This window comes from Stereum hirsutum (genome assembly GCF_000264905.1).
Source record: "Stereum hirsutum FP-91666 SS1 unplaced genomic scaffold STEHIscaffold_11, whole genome shotgun sequence".
NCBI lineage: Eukaryota > Fungi > Basidiomycota > Agaricomycetes > Russulales > Stereaceae > Stereum > Stereum hirsutum.
The window spans coordinates 369,714-390,287 of record NW_006763141.1 but is presented as its reverse complement, the minus strand read 5'-3'; the positions used below and the strand labels follow the sequence as shown (position 1 = coordinate 390,287).

General features: G+C 50.2%; 4 protein-coding genes across 4 annotated transcripts; 2 read left to right on the top strand and 2 right to left on the bottom strand.

Moving 5' to 3' along the window:
• Nucleotides 1-1,979: 1,979 nt before the first annotated feature.
• On the bottom strand, nt 1,980-7,331 carry STEHIDRAFT_170019 (uncharacterized protein; the record flags this gene model as incomplete). The annotated part of the gene is made up of 27 exons (XM_007306376.1): nt 7,230-7,331; nt 7,134-7,163; nt 6,893-7,072; nt 6,774-6,839; nt 6,427-6,714; nt 6,125-6,364; nt 5,999-6,054; nt 5,544-5,939; nt 5,355-5,439; nt 4,681-5,228; nt 4,568-4,620; nt 4,342-4,506; nt 4,162-4,259; nt 4,082-4,104; nt 3,926-4,027; nt 3,723-3,858; nt 3,619-3,663; nt 3,446-3,562; nt 3,360-3,371; nt 3,124-3,295; nt 2,950-3,052; nt 2,753-2,899; nt 2,654-2,690; nt 2,461-2,594; nt 2,249-2,394; nt 2,113-2,193; nt 1,980-2,055 (listed from the first exon to the last, which is right to left on the bottom strand). The coding sequence occupies exons 1-27, from the start codon at nt 7,294-7,296 to the stop codon at nt 1,980-1,982; spliced, it is 3,603 nt and encodes a 1,200-aa protein (XP_007306438.1). The 5' UTR covers nt 7,297-7,331.
• Nucleotides 7,332-7,645: 314 nt separating this feature from the next.
• STEHIDRAFT_100304 (SWI/SNF complex subunit) lies at nt 7,646-9,755 on the top strand. The gene is made up of 8 exons (XM_007306375.1): nt 7,646-7,745; nt 7,854-8,022; nt 8,146-8,289; nt 8,365-8,484; nt 8,554-8,817; nt 8,925-9,167; nt 9,276-9,504; nt 9,593-9,755. The coding sequence occupies exons 1-8, from the start codon at nt 7,714-7,716 to the stop codon at nt 9,634-9,636; spliced, it is 1,245 nt and encodes a 414-aa protein (XP_007306437.1). The 5' UTR covers nt 7,646-7,713; the 3' UTR covers nt 9,637-9,755.
• Nucleotides 9,756-10,596: 841 nt separating this feature from the next.
• On the top strand, nt 10,597-14,308 carry STEHIDRAFT_170017 (BAR-domain-containing protein). The gene is made up of 8 exons (XM_007306374.1): nt 10,597-10,689; nt 10,763-10,780; nt 10,848-10,948; nt 11,098-11,249; nt 11,392-11,551; nt 11,675-11,788; nt 11,904-12,062; nt 12,161-14,308. The coding sequence occupies exons 1-8, from the start codon at nt 10,675-10,677 to the stop codon at nt 13,983-13,985; spliced, it is 2,544 nt and encodes an 847-aa protein (XP_007306436.1). The 5' UTR covers nt 10,597-10,674; the 3' UTR covers nt 13,986-14,308.
• A 294-nt stretch (nt 14,309-14,602) lies between these two features.
• Nucleotides 14,603-19,977, bottom strand: STEHIDRAFT_61304 (DnaJ domain-containing protein; the record flags this gene model as incomplete). Its single annotated transcript, XM_007306235.1, has 7 exons — nt 14,603-14,848; nt 14,928-15,004; nt 15,064-15,322; nt 15,376-15,465; nt 15,525-15,761; nt 15,826-16,295; nt 19,818-19,977. The coding sequence occupies 7 exons, from the start codon at nt 19,975-19,977 to the stop codon at nt 14,603-14,605; spliced, it is 1,539 nt and encodes a 512-aa protein (XP_007306297.1).
• Nucleotides 19,978-20,574: the final 597 nt, after the last annotated feature.

Here is a 20,574-nt window from a genome sequence, read left to right as displayed (position 1 = left end):
ACTGCCCGCGTTCTATGCTCTGTCGCCTGTCCTCGCACTCTGCTTTTGTCTTCATCTGTACCTAGTCATAGAATGATGAATGACACATCATTTTTCAATAATGAAAACATCCCTCAGTCCTCGAATACTCTGGCTTCTGACAGTGTGGCACCCTCAGTTCCTGTCATACCGGGTCAGTTACAGCCCTTTTTCCCAACACACGAGGATGAGGAAGTCATGTATGCCTAATGTACAGTACAGTACACATTCATACATGGACATGTTCGCATTCTCACTTAATATAAGAGCGTCGATGGAGTGCCACTTCCGTTAGCCCACGCGTGGGCTACGGGCCACAGTGGCACTCAAGCCGTGTCGGATGACCTTGGAATGGCTTGCACTGTTTGGGTGAGGTCAAGACGACATTGTAACGGCATTTCTCAATATCCTGTCATATATCCACGTCGATTAGCTTGGTTGCCTTAATTAAACTTCATTGGAACACATATAGTAACGATCACATACGTCCAAGTATCGGAATCATGATGCATCTCACTGTTCACAGCAATCGCACGCAAACCTCGGAACCGTTCTATTTCCTTCGTCTAGATGTATGTGAGTAATTTAGACAATTCTCATATGGTTTCGTGGCGCTCACCATCGTCTCCTGCAAGCGCAACAGCGGTAACATGACCAAGATGATGGCGTCAGGGTCGAGGAGAGCAGAGATATGATCTGCATGGTTTTTCCAGAACCAGTACCAGATATATACAGAACGTCGCAGCCTTCCTGATAATTGACAGATGGAAGCACCTGAGATTCGCGAAGATGAATACGCTGGTTCTCAGGAGATGCTGCTAGTGCTGTAGAGTAAGCCTCGAGAGCAGTCTTGTACGCAGTGTGAGACAGCCCAGCTAGAGAATCCCAGAAAGCTTGTGTAAAAGGGACACAGGGCCCGTGAATCTGATCCGGGCTGTCGATGTCCATGGCGGGCATGCAGAGAGCGAGGTAGGAGCCGTAGAGCAGAGAGCCACACTGGAACGGCGGCGACTTCACCGCGCTCCTGCTTACGACCGGGCACACTCGTGGGAATATCACTAAGTCTCGTGACATTTTCATTGCCTTTCTGAGCCTCGACGCACACCTCCGCCACGCCACTCCGAGAACCTCCAGTCTGATTCGGGCGGGCGCGTGTCGTCCAACGAATGACAGGAGGATTCGCCATCTACCCCCGGTTGGCTGCACTCTACACCTGGGTCAGTCGACTGGGGAGCACAACAGACATTGCATTTGATCTTTTCGTGGCCAGGTGGACGTGAGATAGCCTCAAAAACCACATAATGCAGGAACATACCCCATCAGGATAATAATCACTTCTGTCACTAGACATAGAGAAAGTCCTCGGGCTTTGAGAGGTTCCTCTGACTCTCTCAGTTTCACTGCAAAGCAGCCACGTACTTCCGTTAGAACATTTTGTGTTTTATCTTGATCTGAGTTCGATGGTAAGGAGCGGGGTCGGGGCCTTACATTATACAGAGCGTATAGCGTTTGGAGACGAAGATTTACAGGAGTCTACAGCAGTGGCGTAAAGAGAGGTAGCAGGTTGAACCCTGCGTTGAACCATTTCTGCTGACGACGATTGCACGAAGATAAGATAAGATCATTGTGCCATTTCCCACGCTGTGTGGGGCCACTGTTGCGAGCTCACTCTTTCCCATCGCAGTTGGAAGTCGTTTTTGAGCAGACAGCAGTCAGGATTAGTGTATTCGCTAAATTGCGACTTTGACTCCCTTTTTAATGAGGCAGATGCATCGAAATTTGGATATTGTGTTCAGAGACAAAGCGGACGACGAACATAGATCCGTTCTGCTCAAATTTAGTCACCCAAGACCCCACGCCAAGAGAGTTCGTTCCAGCTCGTGGATCATGCAGAAAAATAATGATAGTTTAATAATGATACTCCGAAGCCACGAAGGGATCGTCGAACACAACTGTCACGATCACCTTGATTTCTTCAGATGCTCATCCACGGCCGCCAGAATCTCGTTCACTTCTTCAGCATGCTCCGGTCGATTGCTGTTATGGTTTAGCGTCAGCGATTTCTGGCCGTTTAGGGGGAAGGAAAACACTCACAACTTCTCTGCGAGCTTGTTTGCACCGTCCATGTCTTGAACGTACCCGAGTTCGATCAAGGCCAGATGACGCTTCTCCCTCCTGTAGAAACCGTAAGCCAGAGCAAGCAAGTACGTGAGCGGTAAAATAGACGAACAGTTCTGCAGGTGTTGGCGGTGCCGGCTCCCGCTTATGATGGCGTCTGACCGGTGGCCATACAGGCTTGGGAGGCTCGTCTGGAGTAGTGGCATCGTTGCTCTTTTTCTTCGATTGTTTTGCCCTCTTCGTGCGCTCTTTTTTCTCCTGTAGTACCGGGAGAAGTCAGACACCAGACATTCGAAAAGAGAGATAAAATTGCCAAGGTCGCACCTTGATGGCAGTCTCGATCTGCGCCTCTTCGATATGACTGGGAGCGAGAATATCGTCGTTGTGGTGCGTGTACTTGATGCCATGGTTGTTCAGTATCTTGGTAATCTCATCCTCTTGGACTTCCGGTGCTAAGTCTGATGATTCGGCCACATCAGAACGATTAAAAGAATTAATAATAGGCGAAGGAGCGTACCGTCATCTAACATGAACGCCCCCAGTCCTTTCAAGTCCTAGCGAAGTAATTATGTATTAGCCCCCTGCCCGAGTTTGGACGACGACGATTGGGGCTTACGTCTTCCTTAGGCTGGCTCATCTCCACCTCGTACACCCCGTCAATCTCTCCTTGGCTCCCACTCTTCCTTCGTTTCGACGTCTTCGACTTTGCCACCTCCATGTGTGCAAGAGCCCAGTCGAAATTGTTCAGGAGAGCTTGGTCAATCTAGAGCGCCAATTCAGATAACAGCGACCGGACAGTGGAATCCATCTTACGGCGATCTTTGTTTTCATCTCCTTATCTTCGAGCTTGAATATATTCTTGAGGCCAAACAACTCACCCTGTCTCTGTTTGTCACCGCTCACCCCAGAGAAATACCTTCCAGCGCCAGAAATTCAGGTCATGGGCCTACCAGTTGAATACCGGGAATTGAACGTAGCACCACATACCGATTCTGATGACTCGCAGTATAACCAATAGCCATCTGCTGCTGCTTATATATTTGCCGATCATAGATCAATTCTTCGAGCGATCCACACCCCAGCAGACGATAGACGTGCACGTCGCGGGTTTGGCCAAAGCGGTAGGCGCGATCCATTGCCTGAAGGTCGTGTGCGGGATCTACAAAAATCATGGCATAATGGTCAGCTCTCTAGAGAAACAGCAGATGAAGTCTAAGACAAACTCCAGTTAGGATCTACATCAGCCGCAGACAATAAGTGCAGGTGAGTAACATATTCTTGCTCATGAAGGTCGAGACACAGAACACACCGAAGATGACAACTTTGTCTGCACCCGTGAGGTTAAGCCCTGTCCCACCCGCCAGTGTCGAGATCAAGAAGACGAAGACGTTCTTGTCCTCGTGGAATTTATCGATCATTGGCATTCCTGTCCAAGTAAGAGATCAATGGTTGTTTCAAACGTACATGGTAATAAGCACCTACTGTCAGCTTGTTTGACCGACCCATCCAGTGTCAGGAAGCCCCATCCTAGATGATGAGAATTGAGCTCTATCGTACTCTCATGGTGATGCAAAGGTTAGCGCTACCTTCGCTGTTCAAATGGAACTCCAGCATGTTCAACAGCTTAACCGATTTGGTGAATATGAGAACCTTATGCCAGTCTTTCGGATTTTTCATCGCCGCATTCTCCCTTTTCCACTGTACGAGTAGGCTATGGAGGACCTGAAGAGTGAGGGCTCATTATAACGTGTTTTCTATGCATCACGACCTCCAGGATAGCACAACTGACCTTCCACTTTCCGCACAGGCCTGCTTCAAGCATCGCAGTACCGTACTTTGGCGGCTCCGTCTGGCGAAAGACGAGACTTGTAAGCTCTTTGTTGCGAACGACCTATTCATGCGGATCAACGGTATGTCAACAGCAAGCCGAGGCAAATAAGGTTACCTGATCTGCTGTATCTCCCGGAGCTGGATCGTACATGAAGTCAGGTGTGCACGATTGGTCTAAGGAAATGTCAAGCTCACCGGGAAGGATGAGCGCCACATGGTTGGAGATCTTGATCAATGTAGACATGTAAGTAAACAAATCCTTCTTATCCCAGGGATAACAGCACTTCTTGCGACTATAATCAGCAACCCACCAAAAGACATCAGTCAAAGTACAAAAGAACCTCATATATGTATTGGTGAGAGAAGAGAGCGTACGGCAGCCGAGAGCCACAATCACAAGGTTCGTCCTTCTTGATCATGTTTTGAACCGCAGGCAGCGCCAGAATCCGCTTGTAGACCTCGGTTTGCATCTTGGTGAGCGGACAGAAAACTACCTGATCAATTTTCTTCGGGAGTTGATCGCTGATGATGTCTTTCGTTCTGTATACCATATGACCAAGGGTCAACTAGAGTATCGTTGTTTAAGTTGACTCCCACGTACCGTCGAATGAAGAACCGCGGCAATAGTCCGTCTCTTAGACGTATGGCCACGCTCTGTATAAACGCGTTCACATGACTTTCAAGTCCACTCGAGATACAGAGGGCTCGACTGACCTGTCCCTTCACTCTCTCTTCCGGTGTACTTCCCTTCGCCTGTCCTCTCGTCAGCGGCTCCACGATAGCCATCTTCCACTGGGCTTTCGATCCCACCATTCCAGGGTTACACCAATCCAACAGCGTCCAAAGCTCCACGTAATCATTCTGGATTGCCGTGCCGGTCAATGCAATATTGATGGGTCCAGTCCTCGGTCGGATTGGTGCTAGAGTTCCTGTTCCGCTCTTGATCTTACCGCCCAAGTCTACCTTACCTTTGGAGTTGTCCTGACTGGTCGTTGGAGTTGAGCTTAGGGCGGCAATGGGAGCAGCGGTGAAGGCGGAGGACTTGGAGACTTCGGAGGCGCGAGCCGCATTGATAGCATCGGTGAGTCGAGTGATATATGGAGGTATAGGGTGGTCGTCGCGCCATTTCCAGGCGTAGAGAGCCTGGGTGAGCTTGGCTTGCTGGTTCTTGATCTTGTGGGCTTCATCAACAATGACAACAGTCCAGGGTAATGAGTCGAGTAAATCCCCGTCTTTGCGAGCAGTTTCGAAAGATGTCACAACTAGTTAACGCAAACGATTGATTCTTAGTGACATTGCCGCATGTACGATGAGGATCATACAGTTAATGGGACGGACGACGACATCTGGTATTTTATGAAAATCGAGACGGGTTTGTAAGCACGTACCGACGTCTAGACGACCAAGAGTAAAGTCACGAAGAACTTGTTCACGCTCTTTACCGTGGTATTTTGCAACTTCAAAGTGGCCCCACTGGATAAAAACGAAGAGAAGCTCAGATATCAGTACATACAGCTCATCGCTACCTCGTTCTTTGAGAAATATCAACGTGCCTTGTCGAACTCCCTCGTCCATACATCCATCACACTGCTCGGCGCAACGATCAATGCAGTAGCCCACTTAGCATCCGCGGGCGGTAACTTCCGCTCTCTCTTCCACTGGACCCCGTCTTGCAACCTACTCACGTACTTCTTCCTCCTACCTTTATCCAAGGCTCCGGAACCGGTCTTTTGCATGATAGCGCTGAGAAAGGCGATGACTTGCAACGTCTTACCGAGACCCATGTCGTCGCCGATCAAAACCCCTCGATTCTCAGAGTAATTCTTGAATAGGAACTGTACGCCTTCTATTTGGTAGGCTCGAAGTTTAGTGGACAATTGAGAGGGGACATAAATCGGGGGGTTCAGGGCGGGTGGAGAGAGAATGAGAGCATCTTTGAGATCTGGCAGTCTGGTTCGAAGAGTGTTGTCGATCTATTGAAGGCGATATGTCAATATTGATAAGGAAAGATGGAAGATAGACGGGTCAATACCTCATCGTCGTCTGTGTCGGATTCTGGCTCTGTCACAGAGTCTTCATCACTGTCGTCTACATCCAATGAGGCAAAGCGTGAAATATGAGGGAATGAGCTAGTTTATTAGCGAAATGTGATATTCACCTCGACCTGCCTTCGTGCGACTGGGGTTTGTTGCGCTGGCCAACAGAGCAGTATGGAGCTCATCGAGTTCGCTCTCGGACTCCGTCACCGAGTCTTCGTCCTCTGCAGTTTCAAACCTTGCACGTTTGATAGGTACGGAAGATATCTCAGGGCTACTGTAAATAGACTTTCGTTTGAGATTAGGGGGCGATGAATGTTGCGTTTGGGTTGGTGGAGGTAACTCGACGTCGCTTTCGGGCTCTATGAAGGGAATACAAGTCAGGGGTCACCACAGCGAAGCAGAGGGAGGAAAATGGACGGACCAGTGACACTGTCTTCTTCTTGGGTATTAGGTGGTCGTACAGTTTCGATATTCCTATTTGGTACAAGTGTCGAAGGTCCAGCAACAGCAGCACTTGGTGTTGTGGAGCCTCGTGGTTTAGGCCGGTGTGGGCTTGGTGGACGACTGCTTGAGTCATCGTTGTCTTCCTCCTCCTCCTCCTCCTCCTCCTCTTCCTCCTCCTCCTCATCTTCTCTTTCGTTGTCAGCATCCGGAGTCAATTCATCGTCCGACGAGTCAGAGGACTCGACAGCAAGAAGTGGGTCGATATCTGCACAATAGGTAAGATTAGCCTAGCTATTTTTGAAGTCGAGGAAAAAGCGAACTGACCGAAGAATTCTAGCAGAGGATTCTCAGCTGCTAAAACGACATGCTTCCTCTTTACATATTTCGAGCCTACAAATTTCCATTGGTGAAAGTTGGCTTGAAGATTCAATAGCCGAGTGTACCTATTCTCTTTGCACCAGGTTTATAATCGTCATAGACGGCTTCCTTCTCCTTGCCGGATCGTCTACGACCTCGGGTCTTGGTTGCGTCCGAGCGTCGTCCAACCTGTCCCTTACCTCTAGGTTTCTTAGGGGCCTGTTCGACGAACTCGCCAGGCGCGAAGTCAGAGTCATCGGACCAGTCTACGGAGATAAGCATTGTTTAGAGCGCTGTGCCGTAAGGGTACCAAGTGATCTAGCTGACCTGGAGGAGCAGCCACACCACTCTTGTTTCCTGTGGGGGTTCAGACTCGGTAATGAGCACGTAAACAGAGAGGCGCCAGCGATGATGAAGACATACGTTGGTCATACGCATGTCCTTTCAAGTTCAACTTTGCCTCTGGTTTCTTCATCGCGTTGACGGTCATCGAGAAGTGCGTGTATCAAGAAGACGAACGAGAACAATATACAAGAGAAAGTAAAGCGAAGCCAGAGCCACAAGCAAGACTGACACAGGAGCGAAGCTGGGCCCGATTAGGTCGAACCTCCGAAACAATCTCGACGCGACACACGCGTCAACAATGTCACACAGTCACGTGCGGGTGTCTCCCATGTTCGTGATCTGTGTCACGGGTGTGACAAGCGCGCGCCACGCTTGCCATCTCTTTCTGCCGTTCGTTTCGTTCGCGTTGTAGTGCTCTTGAGGTGAGTGGCCCAAATATTGTTCTTCTGAACGGCGGGTAAGCTGAAGAATGTTTTTCTATGGATAGCTATATTTTTGCTGGAATCAGTCGTAATATACGCGTATATCGTTCTACGGACTCGTATCTTTGAAGTCTACCACAATGAATCCCGTCGACGGTCAAAAGCTTCCCAAGTGCGTCTCCAGTCGCCTTCTCTCCAAGCTCCATAACTAATACAACATTTATCTCGCCATCACGACACTCCAACATTCGACCTCTTCTCTCTTCCTCGCACCCAACAGGAAGCGCAAGCTTGTAGACCGTAACCTTCCTCCATCCATCCTCGCAGACCCCACATTCGCACTCGACTCCAAAATGTACCAAGACCTCGTAGAGATGGAGAAGAAGCTTGACTGGACTATGATGCGAAAGCGGACGGAGGTACAGGACGCCTTGGGCAGGACTGCCAGTGTACGTCCTTACTCCACCTCGGTTCCCTTACCACATTCGTGTCTGCTCGTGCGATGCTCACGCTTATTTTACCATTGGTTCATTCTTTGCCCTGTGGCATATTGATGTGCTTCTATATGACAGTCAACAAGAACGCTCCGACTATTTATCTCTCACACTGTCTCCGGTCAGGCATGGCAGACCGCAGAAGCAGGCGGCGAACCCAGTTTCGAGACAGGACAGGGCATTCCGGCGTGGCAATTCAAGATTGAAGGCAGACTACTAGAGGTGTGTTCCATCATTTTTCACAATACTACTTACCACTGCTTTGTGGAGGATGATAATATACTGACGGGGTGATAGCTGCCGAATCAACGATCAAGAGACAAGGCTCCGCATCGAGCTTTCTCTACGTTCATCAAGCACATGCGCGTTGAGTTCGACAGAGACGTCACATTGTACCCCGATGGAAATATCGTTGAAGTGCGCCCTGCCATCTGTAATCCTACGTGTCGAGTTTTCTAACAAAGCTGCATTGGCGGCTTTCTACAGTGGCACCGCGGCGCAACACATGCACCGCTTGACGGATTCACAATCCGACGCATGGGCGACCAACCCACCAAAGTTCGTATCCTCCTGCACGTAGAACATTACCCAGAGCAATTCAAGGTCCATCCGGACCTTGGAAGCGTGCTCGGTATCAAGGAGGACAGCCGTGCTGGTGTCATTCAGACGCTGTGGAACTACATCAAAATCAATGGGCTGCAGGATAAAGCGGATAGGAAACGAATACATATCGATGCTGCACTGCGACCTGTACGTCTTCTCCCTTATTTCCCTTGCCCACCCGCACCTACCTTTTGATCTTCCTTTTCACTGGCTGGTGGAACTGACTGTTTGACTTGTATTCCCATCACAAACAGATCTTCCAAGTCGACGCCATTCCATTCCATATTCTTCCCGACGTCGTCAACCGCTTCCTAGGCCCCCCCGAAGCCATTACCATACACTACACGATCAACCCTCAGCAACCGCCACCAGAACGACCGCAGGCGTTGGATATAGAGGTGAAGATGGAGGATTTGGCGTTGAAGGCGAAGATGACGAATGTGACGGTGGGCGTGCAGAAGGAGGGAGTGAGAGAGATTATGCAGATAGATGAGAAGGCGAGTTTTCGACCCTTCAACTTGATCCTTAAGCCTCTGCGTGGCACGATATGCTTCGCATTTTACTCATACTGATATGTGTTGTGTTTGATGCTGTGGGTGTTCTAGATCGCCCTGCTCGCCCAATCGCTACACTCATCGATCCTCAAGAAACAGTTCATGCAAGCCTTCGCAGACGACCCGGCCAAATTCATCCAGACTTTCCTCGAGTCACAATCGAGAGACCTGGAAAGTATCCTGGCCAGTGGACCGAGCGAGGGTGCGTCGGTGCGGACTGAGGATCTGCACAGAAGCGATTTTTGGAAGATGGGCTGGGTGGAGGAGGCGGTTGCTGTCTGTAAGTATCGTTTTCATACTCTTCGAACTTCCCCTTTCTTGGCAAGATACTGTCTTTCGAAGACGTCACTTATCTGTTCGTTGTGTAGGGGACGGAATTCGGCTTGCTGCGAAACCACTGGGCCAGTCTTAGGTTGTCACTCAGAGCGAACTGTGATTCTGAGATTGTGTCGTTTTGATGTTGAAGTTGGACCGAGCGGACGGCACGGACCAGCGAGTAATTATTCTTTGTTTTTCTGTACTTGTGCATCCTGAAGTTCTCCGCGGCGAGCTGCTCGTGACTTGACGTCGACGTGGTGTCTGTGTGTGATATGCAACAGGCGTGTGCTCTGAGACCCCTGTGCATAAGGAAGGTCTTCAAACCCCTGGGCCTGGGTCATCCGTTCGAAGTCGATACGCCACACAGGGCATCATTTCCCCTGATCATGATAGGTCAGATATCGCTGACTTTCGGCTGATGGCCTGATACTCGTAAAACTGATAGCTACATGGACCGGAGGAGACTTCCGTGAACGTTGACCACGTCCGTTAAATGCCCGTTTATTTTCGTAAGTATATGTTTTGGATGACAAGTAAAGGATGTGGCCCAACGGTACCCGACGTTTCCGATCTTGCACACCGCTGTTTTATGACGCTTTCGTGAACAACGGATGTGTAGTCACTACAACCCTTTCCTTGGCGACCCCACAGATGAGTCTAGACCCATGGCTATCACCTCCATTCTCCAGCTCCGTGGACCTCCGCACAATAACAGCCAAAAAAACTGCTGTAAAAAATCGACGGAGACAAACAAAAACTCCTAACAGGACCCAGACAACCTCCCAAAAGCAGTAATCCTCGGAAACAAAAGACAAGAGATCGTCTGCACGGTCAGGAACACAGCAAGGGGCAGCACAGCACTCACTGTTCCAACCAATTGGAGGCCCCCAGCAGCGGTCATTTGCAATCCGTCATTGTTTCCCGGACGGAGCCGTGCCCGGATTTGATGTAAGCTATTTCCGGATGCGGGCTCAATGGATGGCGTTGTCGGGCTGCTAAAGAGTAATTCGAAAGTGGTCAGATAGTACCTTGGCTTGCTATCCTCTCTTGTTCTGTAACCACTACCATCTCGTCTTGCTAAACCCTTTACTTTTATTTCTTGAGTCCTCTTTCTACTACTTGGGTTGCTGAGATGGCTAGTAAGCGGGTGAGCATGTTACTTAGAGGTAATAAAGTGGCTCGGCTTAAAGCTGACTGGTTATGGTTCGTCGGCCACGTAGCTTGGAAGATTCCGACAGGTATGTTTTGCGCTATATGAAGGCATGTGCCGTGATGGATATCTGACGCGGTCTTTGTTTTGTTTAGTGGGCTGGCGAAGTTATCTCGTCGAAGGATAAGAGTAACATCACAGACGAAGCTCGCGAACTCGAACAGGATGTCGAGTTGCGAAAGGAAGGGCTGCAAAGGTCAGCCTCTCGCTTTCTGTCCTTCACATCTTCCATACTCATGATCAAAACGTCTTCTTTCGTTTTGAAACAATCTATCTCTGCCGATCCTTCACTGTTCATCCCTTGCGATGCATGTTCCGTGATGTGCGGCGCTGCTGGCATTTCAGACTCCAAATCGCCTCTCTCGAATATCACCACCAGCTGTCCAAGAAGAAAGTGTCAGAAGCACTCGACGAACCTGAGAAGCTCTCTGTGCGAGACGCGCTGGGTATCGTGATGATAACGCATGGAGAGGAAATCGGAGAAGAGTCCGCATTCGGTACGTTCGCATTTCTCTTGGCCGAGAGTGGGCTATTGTTGGAACACGAACTCCACACTCATGCATGGCTTGTTCTCTGGTGTGGGTGTGGTGATAACCGTCATTGTGACTTGACATACGTGGTCTGGCGACGTGTGTGCAGGTTCGGCTCTAGTCAAGCTCGGACGCGCACATTGTAAGGTTGCGACACTGCAAGAAGCCTATGCGTTGACTTTCCAAGACACATTCCTCCGATCAATGGAGAAGTTTGTTGACGAGGTGAAAGATTACGAAAACGAGAGGAAGAAGCTCGAGTCACGGAGGTATGTTCTTTCTCTACTGCGCCACAATCCAGCGCCACATTACACGCCACTTCGCTTCCCAGTCGGCTGTGTTCCGACTGTACCCGGTATTGACGTTGATTTTGTGTGGACATGGTTGGATAGATTGAACTACGATGCCGCACTTACGAGAATGGAGAAGTCGAAGCATAACAAGAAGGAGAAGGAGAAAGACCGGCGAGAGGCGGAGGAGGAGCTCGAGAAGGCACAGACTCGATAGTACGTCTACTCGCACATTGCTCTTTCCTACTCCACCCATCCCATATTATGCCTCGTGGTTCGTAATGTGTTACTGACATGCCACTCTCTTTGCATGTGGTGATCGCTGTTGTAGCGAGGAAAGTGCTGAAGACATAAAAGCTCGCATCGTCGCAATTCAGGAGAACGAGATCGATGAACTCCGAGAAGTGAAGCGGTTCCTGGAGCTAGAGCTCAATTTCGCGGAGCAGTACGCTGAGGTGCTGAAGGACGTGAAGGAGAACTGGGTCGACGAGTGCGTCTCTTCCATTCTGTCATTAATCTCTTTCTTTTTCTTATTCCCTCGCGCCTTGACTAATATATGTCTGCCTGGCATGGCTTTCCGTTCTTCAGCCACATGCTCGATAAAGTCAACTTCCGCCGCCCTACAGGCCCGATGCACAACTTCTCCCACTCCTCTGTCGATGACGACCAGGACGACGGCTCTGCAGAACACACTCATTCCCGCACAAAATCTAAAGACCGAGTTACTGCACCTCATAAACACGATAGCAAGGAACACGACAAGGACAAGGACAAAGACAAAGACAAGGAAGCCTCCGCTCCTGCGTCGTCCAGCCGTTTCGGGTCCATCCGCTCCATGATCTCCAGAGCACCTCCGACCAAAACGAAACCTTCGAATCATCGCCACGATTCGGACTCGGATAGGACCGCTTCAGACGAAGAGACCGACTCGGACGAGGATGAAGAGATCAGCGATGACGACGGTCCACGGCCCTCTCATTCGAGACGCTCCTCAATACGTTCTACAAAGACGGATACAACCACTAAACGACGGAGTAGTCATGGTGCGGCTAGTGCGAAGGCACCGTCTAGACCTGCCTCGAGGACGAGCAACCGGAGTGGAAAAAGCGGGAAAAGTACGAAGAGTATGAAGAGCACGAAAACGGAAGGCGGTGGTGGTAATAGGAAGAGGTCTGATAGCACGGGGAGTGCAGTAGAGAGGGAGCGGGAGAAGGAGAGGAAAAAGAAGAGCGTTTCGGGGTGGACGAGTAGTTTGAGGGGGAAGAAGGATACGTTCAATAACCTCAAAGATTCGGATGGCGACGACGAAGACGAAGACGAGCATCCTGAACGATCGACCTCATCGCTTTCGACTGGTTTCGGACTTGGAAGCGTGCTCGGCGGCAAGTCGAATAAATCGAAATCGAACAACTCGTCGCCCATTGTACCCGGGAGGATGCTCAAGCTCCCCGGCCCGGGATCGGAGAAGGATAGGCGGAAGGTCGTGAGGGCACTTCAAGATTTCACGGGATCTGTGGACGAGTTGTCGTTCAAGGCGGGAGATGAAATCTTCGTAGTCAATGAGGTGTTGGAAGGGTGGTGGATGGGAGAGCTAGGGGGCGTGAAAGGGTTGTTCCCGACGGGTCATGTCGAAGTTGTCGAGTCGGGTTCGCCCACTTCAAGGTCGAAGGCTTCGGCATCGAATAGCAGGAGGAGCAGTCTGTTTGGAGGGAATGGTGCTGCTGGGGGATCTCATGCCGGCTCGTTGGCGAGTAGTGTGAAGGGTCCATCATCGGATAGCTCCAACTCCAAACCCTCCCTTCTGGATGCCTCGTTATCTCGTAATGATACCAGCCATCATCGAGACTCGACGCAATCCGACGCCGAAGACCACCCTTTCGGCGACCACAACAACGTCGTCTCACCCACGCATACTGGTGGCTTTTACGATACGGAGTCTATCCTCTCCTCCGCCGCAGAAGACTCGGAGCACGAACGCGCGAGACTCGTACCTGCCGTCGCCGTCGACGAGTTCGACAATGACGATCTGCTACTCAAAGCTGCCGCCATGGCGAGGCAGAGTTCAGCGCCACCTACGCCCACACCAGCCCCAACCTCGCTCTCCGGACTCATACCGCCCCTCTTGCCCAGGAGACCGAGTGATACCGGAAGGAAGATGCCTCCGCCACCTCCACCCCCACGCCGTGCGACTACAAGTACGATGATGAACAATGGTATGACCAACGCTTCCGTTCACACGTCAGAACAGAATGGCAACGGGTACGGGGGAATTGGACAGAAACCGACGCCCTTCCACAGTGCGGTGACATTACCGGATGGGGAGACGGGTGATTGTAGGGACTTTGTGCAGAATCAGTTCAAGGCGACGGGGATGTGTGTGAACTGCTTTAGGATGCACAATCTGAAGGCATAGATTCCTGGTGCGGTAGGAAGGTTGACATGGGTTGGCGCCGCTGTCTGTATCATCGGCGGACATTCCTTCCTCCTTCCTTTGTTTATACGTATATTATCTAGCTTGCGAACACATTCGTTTTTGATGGTTGGGGATCGTGTATATCTTTGATTCTGGTTCTTGGTTTCTCTTGGTTAGACCATATGCATTTAATAGCACGATATACGCGTCAACCTACATACTTTACAACTACATTACTTTCTCGCTGGACGATGGAGGTTCTGGGGATGAAGTTCTACTTAACTAGCGTTCGTTTTTGATGAACTCTTACGATGGACTTTTTGGCCAAGCATGGAAGGAGCACATCACTCATTCTTCGCAGTTGTCTTGTCGAATGTGGCGCGCCACAGCTGCGCCGGTTCCTCGGGAGGCAAGAACGAGTTCAGATTTGCTTCCGCTGACCTCAGGCTTCCGACCAAGCTAAGCAACCATAATCTCATGAATGGGCAAGCAATCCTAGCAACACACGTCCGCGTACACAAGTAGATCAAACCACCAAAGGGGACAATATCAATAAGTAACGTCCCGAATTAGCATCGTTATGAGACACCAAGAAATATAGCTTGCCCCTTTCATCTCTAGAATCGCCCATAATTGAAGCCAGCAAAACCCGTGTAGGGGCCGCCTGCGTAGGGTCCACCTGCGAAGGGGCCTCCGGTAGGTCTCGTACTCGCGAAATCCCCCATGTTTGTCTCGCCTGCCGTGCTAAAGTCGGCATCCGTGCAAGAAGACTGGTTGGTGAGATCGTACTTCTGTCGTTCAACAGGGTCCGAAAGAACCCCATACGCTGTGGCGACGAGTTTGAATTTCTCTGCGTTGCCGCCCTGATGGACGTAGACAGACCATGGGCATCCAGTTCAGCGATGACCACTTCATGACTTCAGAATCTGGGCAGAGACGTACCTTATCTGGATGATGTATAAGACTTTCTCGCCTGTAGGCCTTCCTGATGTCAACTTGCAGAGAAAACCTTGAGACGCCTATTTATTACCGGAGATCAGAATGAGATATACCACTGCCGAGTACGAGAAGGGCGCACCAAGCACTTCATAATGGTTTTTTTTCCGACTTCTGGCCTTCTCTAGTGAGACTTCGGCGTCTCGAAGCTCTGCCTGTAACTCATCCTTGGCCTTCTGCTCTGACGCATGCGAGATAGCCTCCTCGAGGTCCCTGATGCCCGACTCCAGATCTCCATCCCGTAGATGGAGCCGAGCTCGAGTGCGAAGTGCCTTGAAATAATTTGGCTTGAGTATGAGAGAAGCTTGAACATCAGACATGGCTTCTTTGTCTTGATTCAACTATCGAGAGGATATCTCTGTTTCAGTTAGTCTCACCGGCATCGTTTACGCACTCGCACCTTCATGTACGCGGTTGCTCTATTGGCTAGCAGTACACCCCTCAAGGGACCGCCATTGCCCTCTTCAGGTTCCTCTCCGACGACCTAGGTAGAGGCACGATTAACGCTTATACAGCACAGTGATGCGGGGAAGCCATGCGTACATCTAATGCACTTGTCCAGTCGCTGATTGCACATTGCCATGCACGTTGCAGAAACGACATAGTCCCCTCCATCTTCTCGCTCTCAACACCAAGGATGCGAGTTCGAAGATCCTTTGCCTTTTCATTGTTGGGATCAAGAGCTAATGCTAGTTCAGCGTGCGTAATCGCCGCGGACAGTTCTCCCGTGAGTAAAGACACGAGAGCTCGTAACATGGACAGATCGACACAGGAAGGAAACTCTTCTGTAAAACGCCTACATGGGTAGAACAACACGGTTAACATTATACCGTTAAGGAAGGACAGATTGATGGGCGTACTCTGCGAGATCTATAGCTGAGTCCCATCGTCCTCTCGCAATCTCCACTTCGATGCCCCAGCACCTCCACTCCGCGGATATTTCACCCATTTCTTTCTCGACTGACGCCACACAACTCTCGTACGCAGACTGTGCCATTCGCCAGTGGTTTCGAGCTCTTGCAGAAGCGAACTCCTGAATGTTGGTCTGTTGCTGTAACGCTTTTGTCCTGAAGGCTTTGGCCATCTCGTTATCAGGTTCTATATGGAGTGCCCGGCGTAGTGCGTCAAGTGCATTAGTCGGATCACCCAGCGCAAAGTGGCAACGACCCAGCCGAGTTAGCAGCTTAGAGGTTGGACCAGTATTATCCAGGGACAGAGCCTGCTGACAATCGGCAAGGGCGAGACGATGGCGTTTCAGAGCGATGTACGCCGCTGCTCGGTTTGCGTAGTACGTCGGCTCCTGACCGTAGAATTCTGCTCATAAAACGGTGTCGGCAATGATCGTGTATGAGTAGGGGATCACCGACTGACCAATGGCTCTCGAGTAAAAGTTTGCGGCGGTGGTGAAGTCTTCGGATTTGAACGCAATATTGCCCTTCTCTTTCAGCTGAAAAGATAGCCGTTGCTTGTTCTGCTCAGGCGTGGCTCTCGATCTATGTTACCACCAAGACATGAAAACCTGCATAAAATGAATTCGATGTATTACAGTGCGTCACGTACGTCTCAACTGGAGCCGGCGTAGGAGATTTTTGCCTATGGGATGACAGTCCAGTCAGTTCAGTGGTATTATACGATGCCTAACGAGCTCACTGTTTAGGCTCAACACGTTCGTTGGAAGGTTGAGGCAGAGGTTCTGGAGAGATTGCAGCCAATTTCGTAGGAGGGGTTTGCTTGGTTTTGGCCGTGCTTGACACTCATGATTATCATAGCCATGAACATTACGGAAACGAACGAGCTCACCTCGGCGGCTCCTTAGAGTGAGAGGCTGCGGGCGTTAAGCGGGCTTTAGTGGGAGACTCTATTTTCTGGCCGGCTCCTCTCTTTCTGCAATTTCTGATCGGACGCTCGTGTTGGTTTTGAATGTTGAATTTAGTTTCGTAGTGGACTCACTTTGTTTTATGTCCCTTGCCGCAATTGGCACATTTTGTATTCTGTGATAAAGGTTGGGCACTCCTGCCAGTGGCATTGATACTCACGTCACGCTCCGAAGATGTTTTCGACAGTATCGAAGGTCCCGCTGTCAATCCGGCAAAAGGGCAATCCCTGTCGCCGTGTCAGTGGCAAGACTGAAAACATAAAAATATTGAGTGCAGAACATACCGTGTAAGATGCGCAGCCCAGCAATTGTCACATTTGACGCGTGCTGACCCCAGCATCAACATCTTAGTAGTCTCATGACTAGAAAAAAAAAGAGGACGTACATTTCGCCCGAGGGATAGAACACTCCAGGATTGAATGTCCAAATTCATTGCAATTCTGAAAAATATCATACGAAACGCTATAGGAAAATGAAACTGCGCAACTGACCTTACATGCCCACGACTTGAACGGGCACCGAGAACGAATATGGCCAGTCTGCCCACACATATCGCACAATCGACCACTCCCTCGAGGATGATAACATTCAGAAGATCTATGCCCCCACTCCTTACAGTTGAAGCATACAGGATGCTCGAAGCGACACTCGTTCGCGGTATGGTTTCCTTTCGTCAGTCTCGTGTGAGTTCTGTTATAAATTTGCGGTAGAGTAGAGATGACATACTTTCGCCACATCGCAAGCACATCGGGCGTTGGTCGCGTTGACTTGAGTTCGTCGAGGACATTGAGAGTATATAGTGTGAAGAACCGGTGAGAGACAGCGTAGCGTGCGAGCAGGAACAGAACGACGAGCGCTGACAACGAAGGCAATGCCGCCACAAGAATCGAGAGCCGTGTAAGCAATCTAATTTTGGGTAACCCTTTGTGGTAGACGCCCATAGTTGCTGAGATATGGTAAAATGATAAATCAACAAAATCTGTAAGCCGAATAGAGCAGCGGTCAGACATATCGATCCGTCGACGCCACATGGAATGCCAGGGAAGCTCAAGAATTGGCACTTCGTTGTGGGTTCGACCTGCTCTCTCGTTGAAGAATAGCATCATAGCCAGAATGTGTCTCGCAACTCGCGCTTCACAAAGAACTGCCACAAACCAAGAATGTGAAGCGAGTCTAGATCCATATAGCGTTCAGACCCAGGTCCCGGTAAGGTTTGAGGCAGGCCGTCACTCAAGATACGACCCTTAGTACTTAATACCCTAGTCGTAGTTCTGATACCTCTCAAACCCATTCGATGCATGATCGTAATAATCGTGTCCGTCCAAGTCCTCTTCCACGCCGTCTTCGTACAGGCAGGACCGGTCATATATCTGACGTTCCGTTAGGTCGGAGAGAATCTCGTAGGCGGCTGCGATGAGTTTGAATTTCTCGGTATTCCCGCCCTTTTGGATTCGCAGCGGTTCGGTCAGTCAAAGTGTCATACACCTACACCTTGGATCCGTTTGAGGAAAACAAACTTTATCTGGGTGATGTCTGAGACACAGAAGCCGGTAGGCTTTCTTGATATCCGCCTGCAGACAAGAACGTGGCACATCTACCCAGTGTCGTTAGTTGGAACACGGAGACTGGTATTCAGGGTTTGGGGAAATACTTGCCTAAGACTTCATAATGAGTCTGTTTCTTATTTCTGAGGCTCTGGAGGGCTCGCTCTGCCTCGTTAAGCTCCAGCTGAAGAGCATCCCTGGAGTTTTGCTCCGTTGAGCATAACAGAGCCTCTTTCAAGTCGTCGACAGCAGATACAAAATCTTCGGCTCGCATGTGAAGGCGTGCTCGAGTACGAAGAGCTTTGAAAGAAGTCGAATTGAGAGCTAATGAAGCTTGAACGTCGTCCATCGCCTCTTTATCGCGGTACAACTGATTGTGATGTATGAGTCAACATGCGAGGTCTTAATCGGCTGGGATCTCTGCTCACCTTGGCATAAGCGGCTGCTCTGTTGGACAGTAGAGTAGCTCTGATGATGCCTCCACTACCTTCTTCTAGTCTTTTTTGGACAACCTAATGATCAATAAACGAAAAGAGTCAGGACATAGCAGGATCCTGAGATGTAGAACCATCTCGTCTACCTCCAATGCGTCGCTGTAGCTAGTGATGGAATCGGACCACTGATTGACTTTGAACGAAGTATTCCCTTCATTTTTTAGACATTGGACCGCCTTCACGCGCATACGAAGCTCCTTTGCCTTTGTGTTGTCCGGGTCTAGACGCAGCGTTATTAGGACTTGGGCGCTCGCCGCCTCAATGTCACCCGTTAGGAACGAGGTTTGAGCTTGGAGGAATGTCAGATCAATACAAGACGGGTATTGCAGGCTATAATTTCTGCGAGGCAAGCAACCAGTTCCGGTCACCATATAATATGAGGCATAATGTGATAATAACGCACTTCACAAGGGCCACTGCACTGTGCAATCTCCCTCTTGCAATCTCGACTTCGATGCCCCAGCACCTCCACTCCACCGGGACTTCGCCTTTTTCGTCGTCGATGGCAGATATGCAGCACGCATGAGCACCTTCCGCCAGACGCCATTGATTGCGAGAACGAGCGGCCGTGAATTGGTCGATGGATTTTTGTAGCTTGGATGCTTTAGTCTGGAATGCCATGGCCAACTCGTTGTTACTATCCATGGAAAGTGCTCGGTTGAGTGCGCCATGAGCATCAAGCGGATTCCCAAGGGCGTAATAGCAGCGGCCAAGGCGAACAAATAATTTTGACGGAGGAATAGTACTGTTGAGCATGATGGAGCATTGACAATCAGCGAGAGCTAGACGGTGTTGTTTGAGGACGAGATATGCTGCCGCCCTGTTGGCATAGTAGGTACTCTCTTGTTTATCCAAGTCTATCACGGTCGCAACACATATGAGAGGTCGAGTGGACCATCGTCAAGGAGGAGGGACTGCTTACCGATCGCTCGAGAGTAGAGGTTGATCGCGGTAGAGAATTCCTCAGATTTGAAGGCGACATTACCGTTTTCCTTCAACTGCAAGGCGAGACGTCGGCCAGCTGAAGGTTCGGGAGCCGGTCGTGGGCTGCATACCGAAATGGCATCACAAAGGTGAGTCATTCGTCAACATTACGCACAGATCAGTAGGTCCCGGCAGAAGGTTCACTACACTTTCCTTTCGGTACAGCGGCACTACATCAAACAAGGAGGCTTACGTTTTGGGCGCCGTGTTTTCATGAGTATCTTGTGACCGAGCTGTTTGCGTGGGAGGTGTCGCAGGACGAGGGTCGACCTCTCCGCTATTGGTGTGTTGTATGTTGTATTCATCTGATTGAGAAGGATGGCGGAAGACGGGGTAGAAGCTAGCTAAGAGAAGCACTTACAAATGCATCTTTGGTTCATATCCGGTCTTCATCGCAGGTTCAGGTGGTGGGGCTTTCCGGCGACCCCGTTTTCTGCAGTTTCTGTGGTGAAGGGCGTCATCCTGTAAGATTGATAGCAGCAAAACAACCACAGGTACTAACTTCGTTTTATGACCTTTCCCGCACTTTTCGCATGCCACTTGTACCGACGGCTCTGGTTCGAAAATGTTGGATGCAGCTGGTTCCGTTCTAGTCAAGCATGTGCTGATCGAAATGGGACAGTGAACCTATACCCAGAAGTAACAAGAGGTCGACGTGCAACGTACTGTGTAGGGTGCATCGTGGCGCCACAATT

Excerpts from the sequence above, each read along its gene's own strand:
- STEHIDRAFT_100304 (XM_007306375.1), top strand. The coding sequence starts at position 7,714 with ATGAATCCCGTCGACGGTCAAAAGCTTCCCAA. Across the intron at positions 7,746-7,853 it reads GACGGTCAAAAGCTTCCCAA|GAAGCGCAAGCTTGTAGACC; the intron begins GTGCGTCTCCAG and ends CGCACCCAACAG. Across the intron at positions 9,168-9,275 it reads TTATGCAGATAGATGAGAAG|ATCGCCCTGCTCGCCCAATC; the intron begins GCGAGTTTTCGA and ends TGGGTGTTCTAG.
- STEHIDRAFT_170017 (XM_007306374.1), top strand. Across the intron at positions 11,552-11,674 it reads AAGAAGCTCGAGTCACGGAG|ATTGAACTACGATGCCGCAC; the intron begins GTATGTTCTTTC and ends ATGGTTGGATAG. Across the intron at positions 11,789-11,903 it reads GAGAAGGCACAGACTCGATA|CGAGGAAAGTGCTGAAGACA; the intron begins GTACGTCTACTC and ends TCGCTGTTGTAG.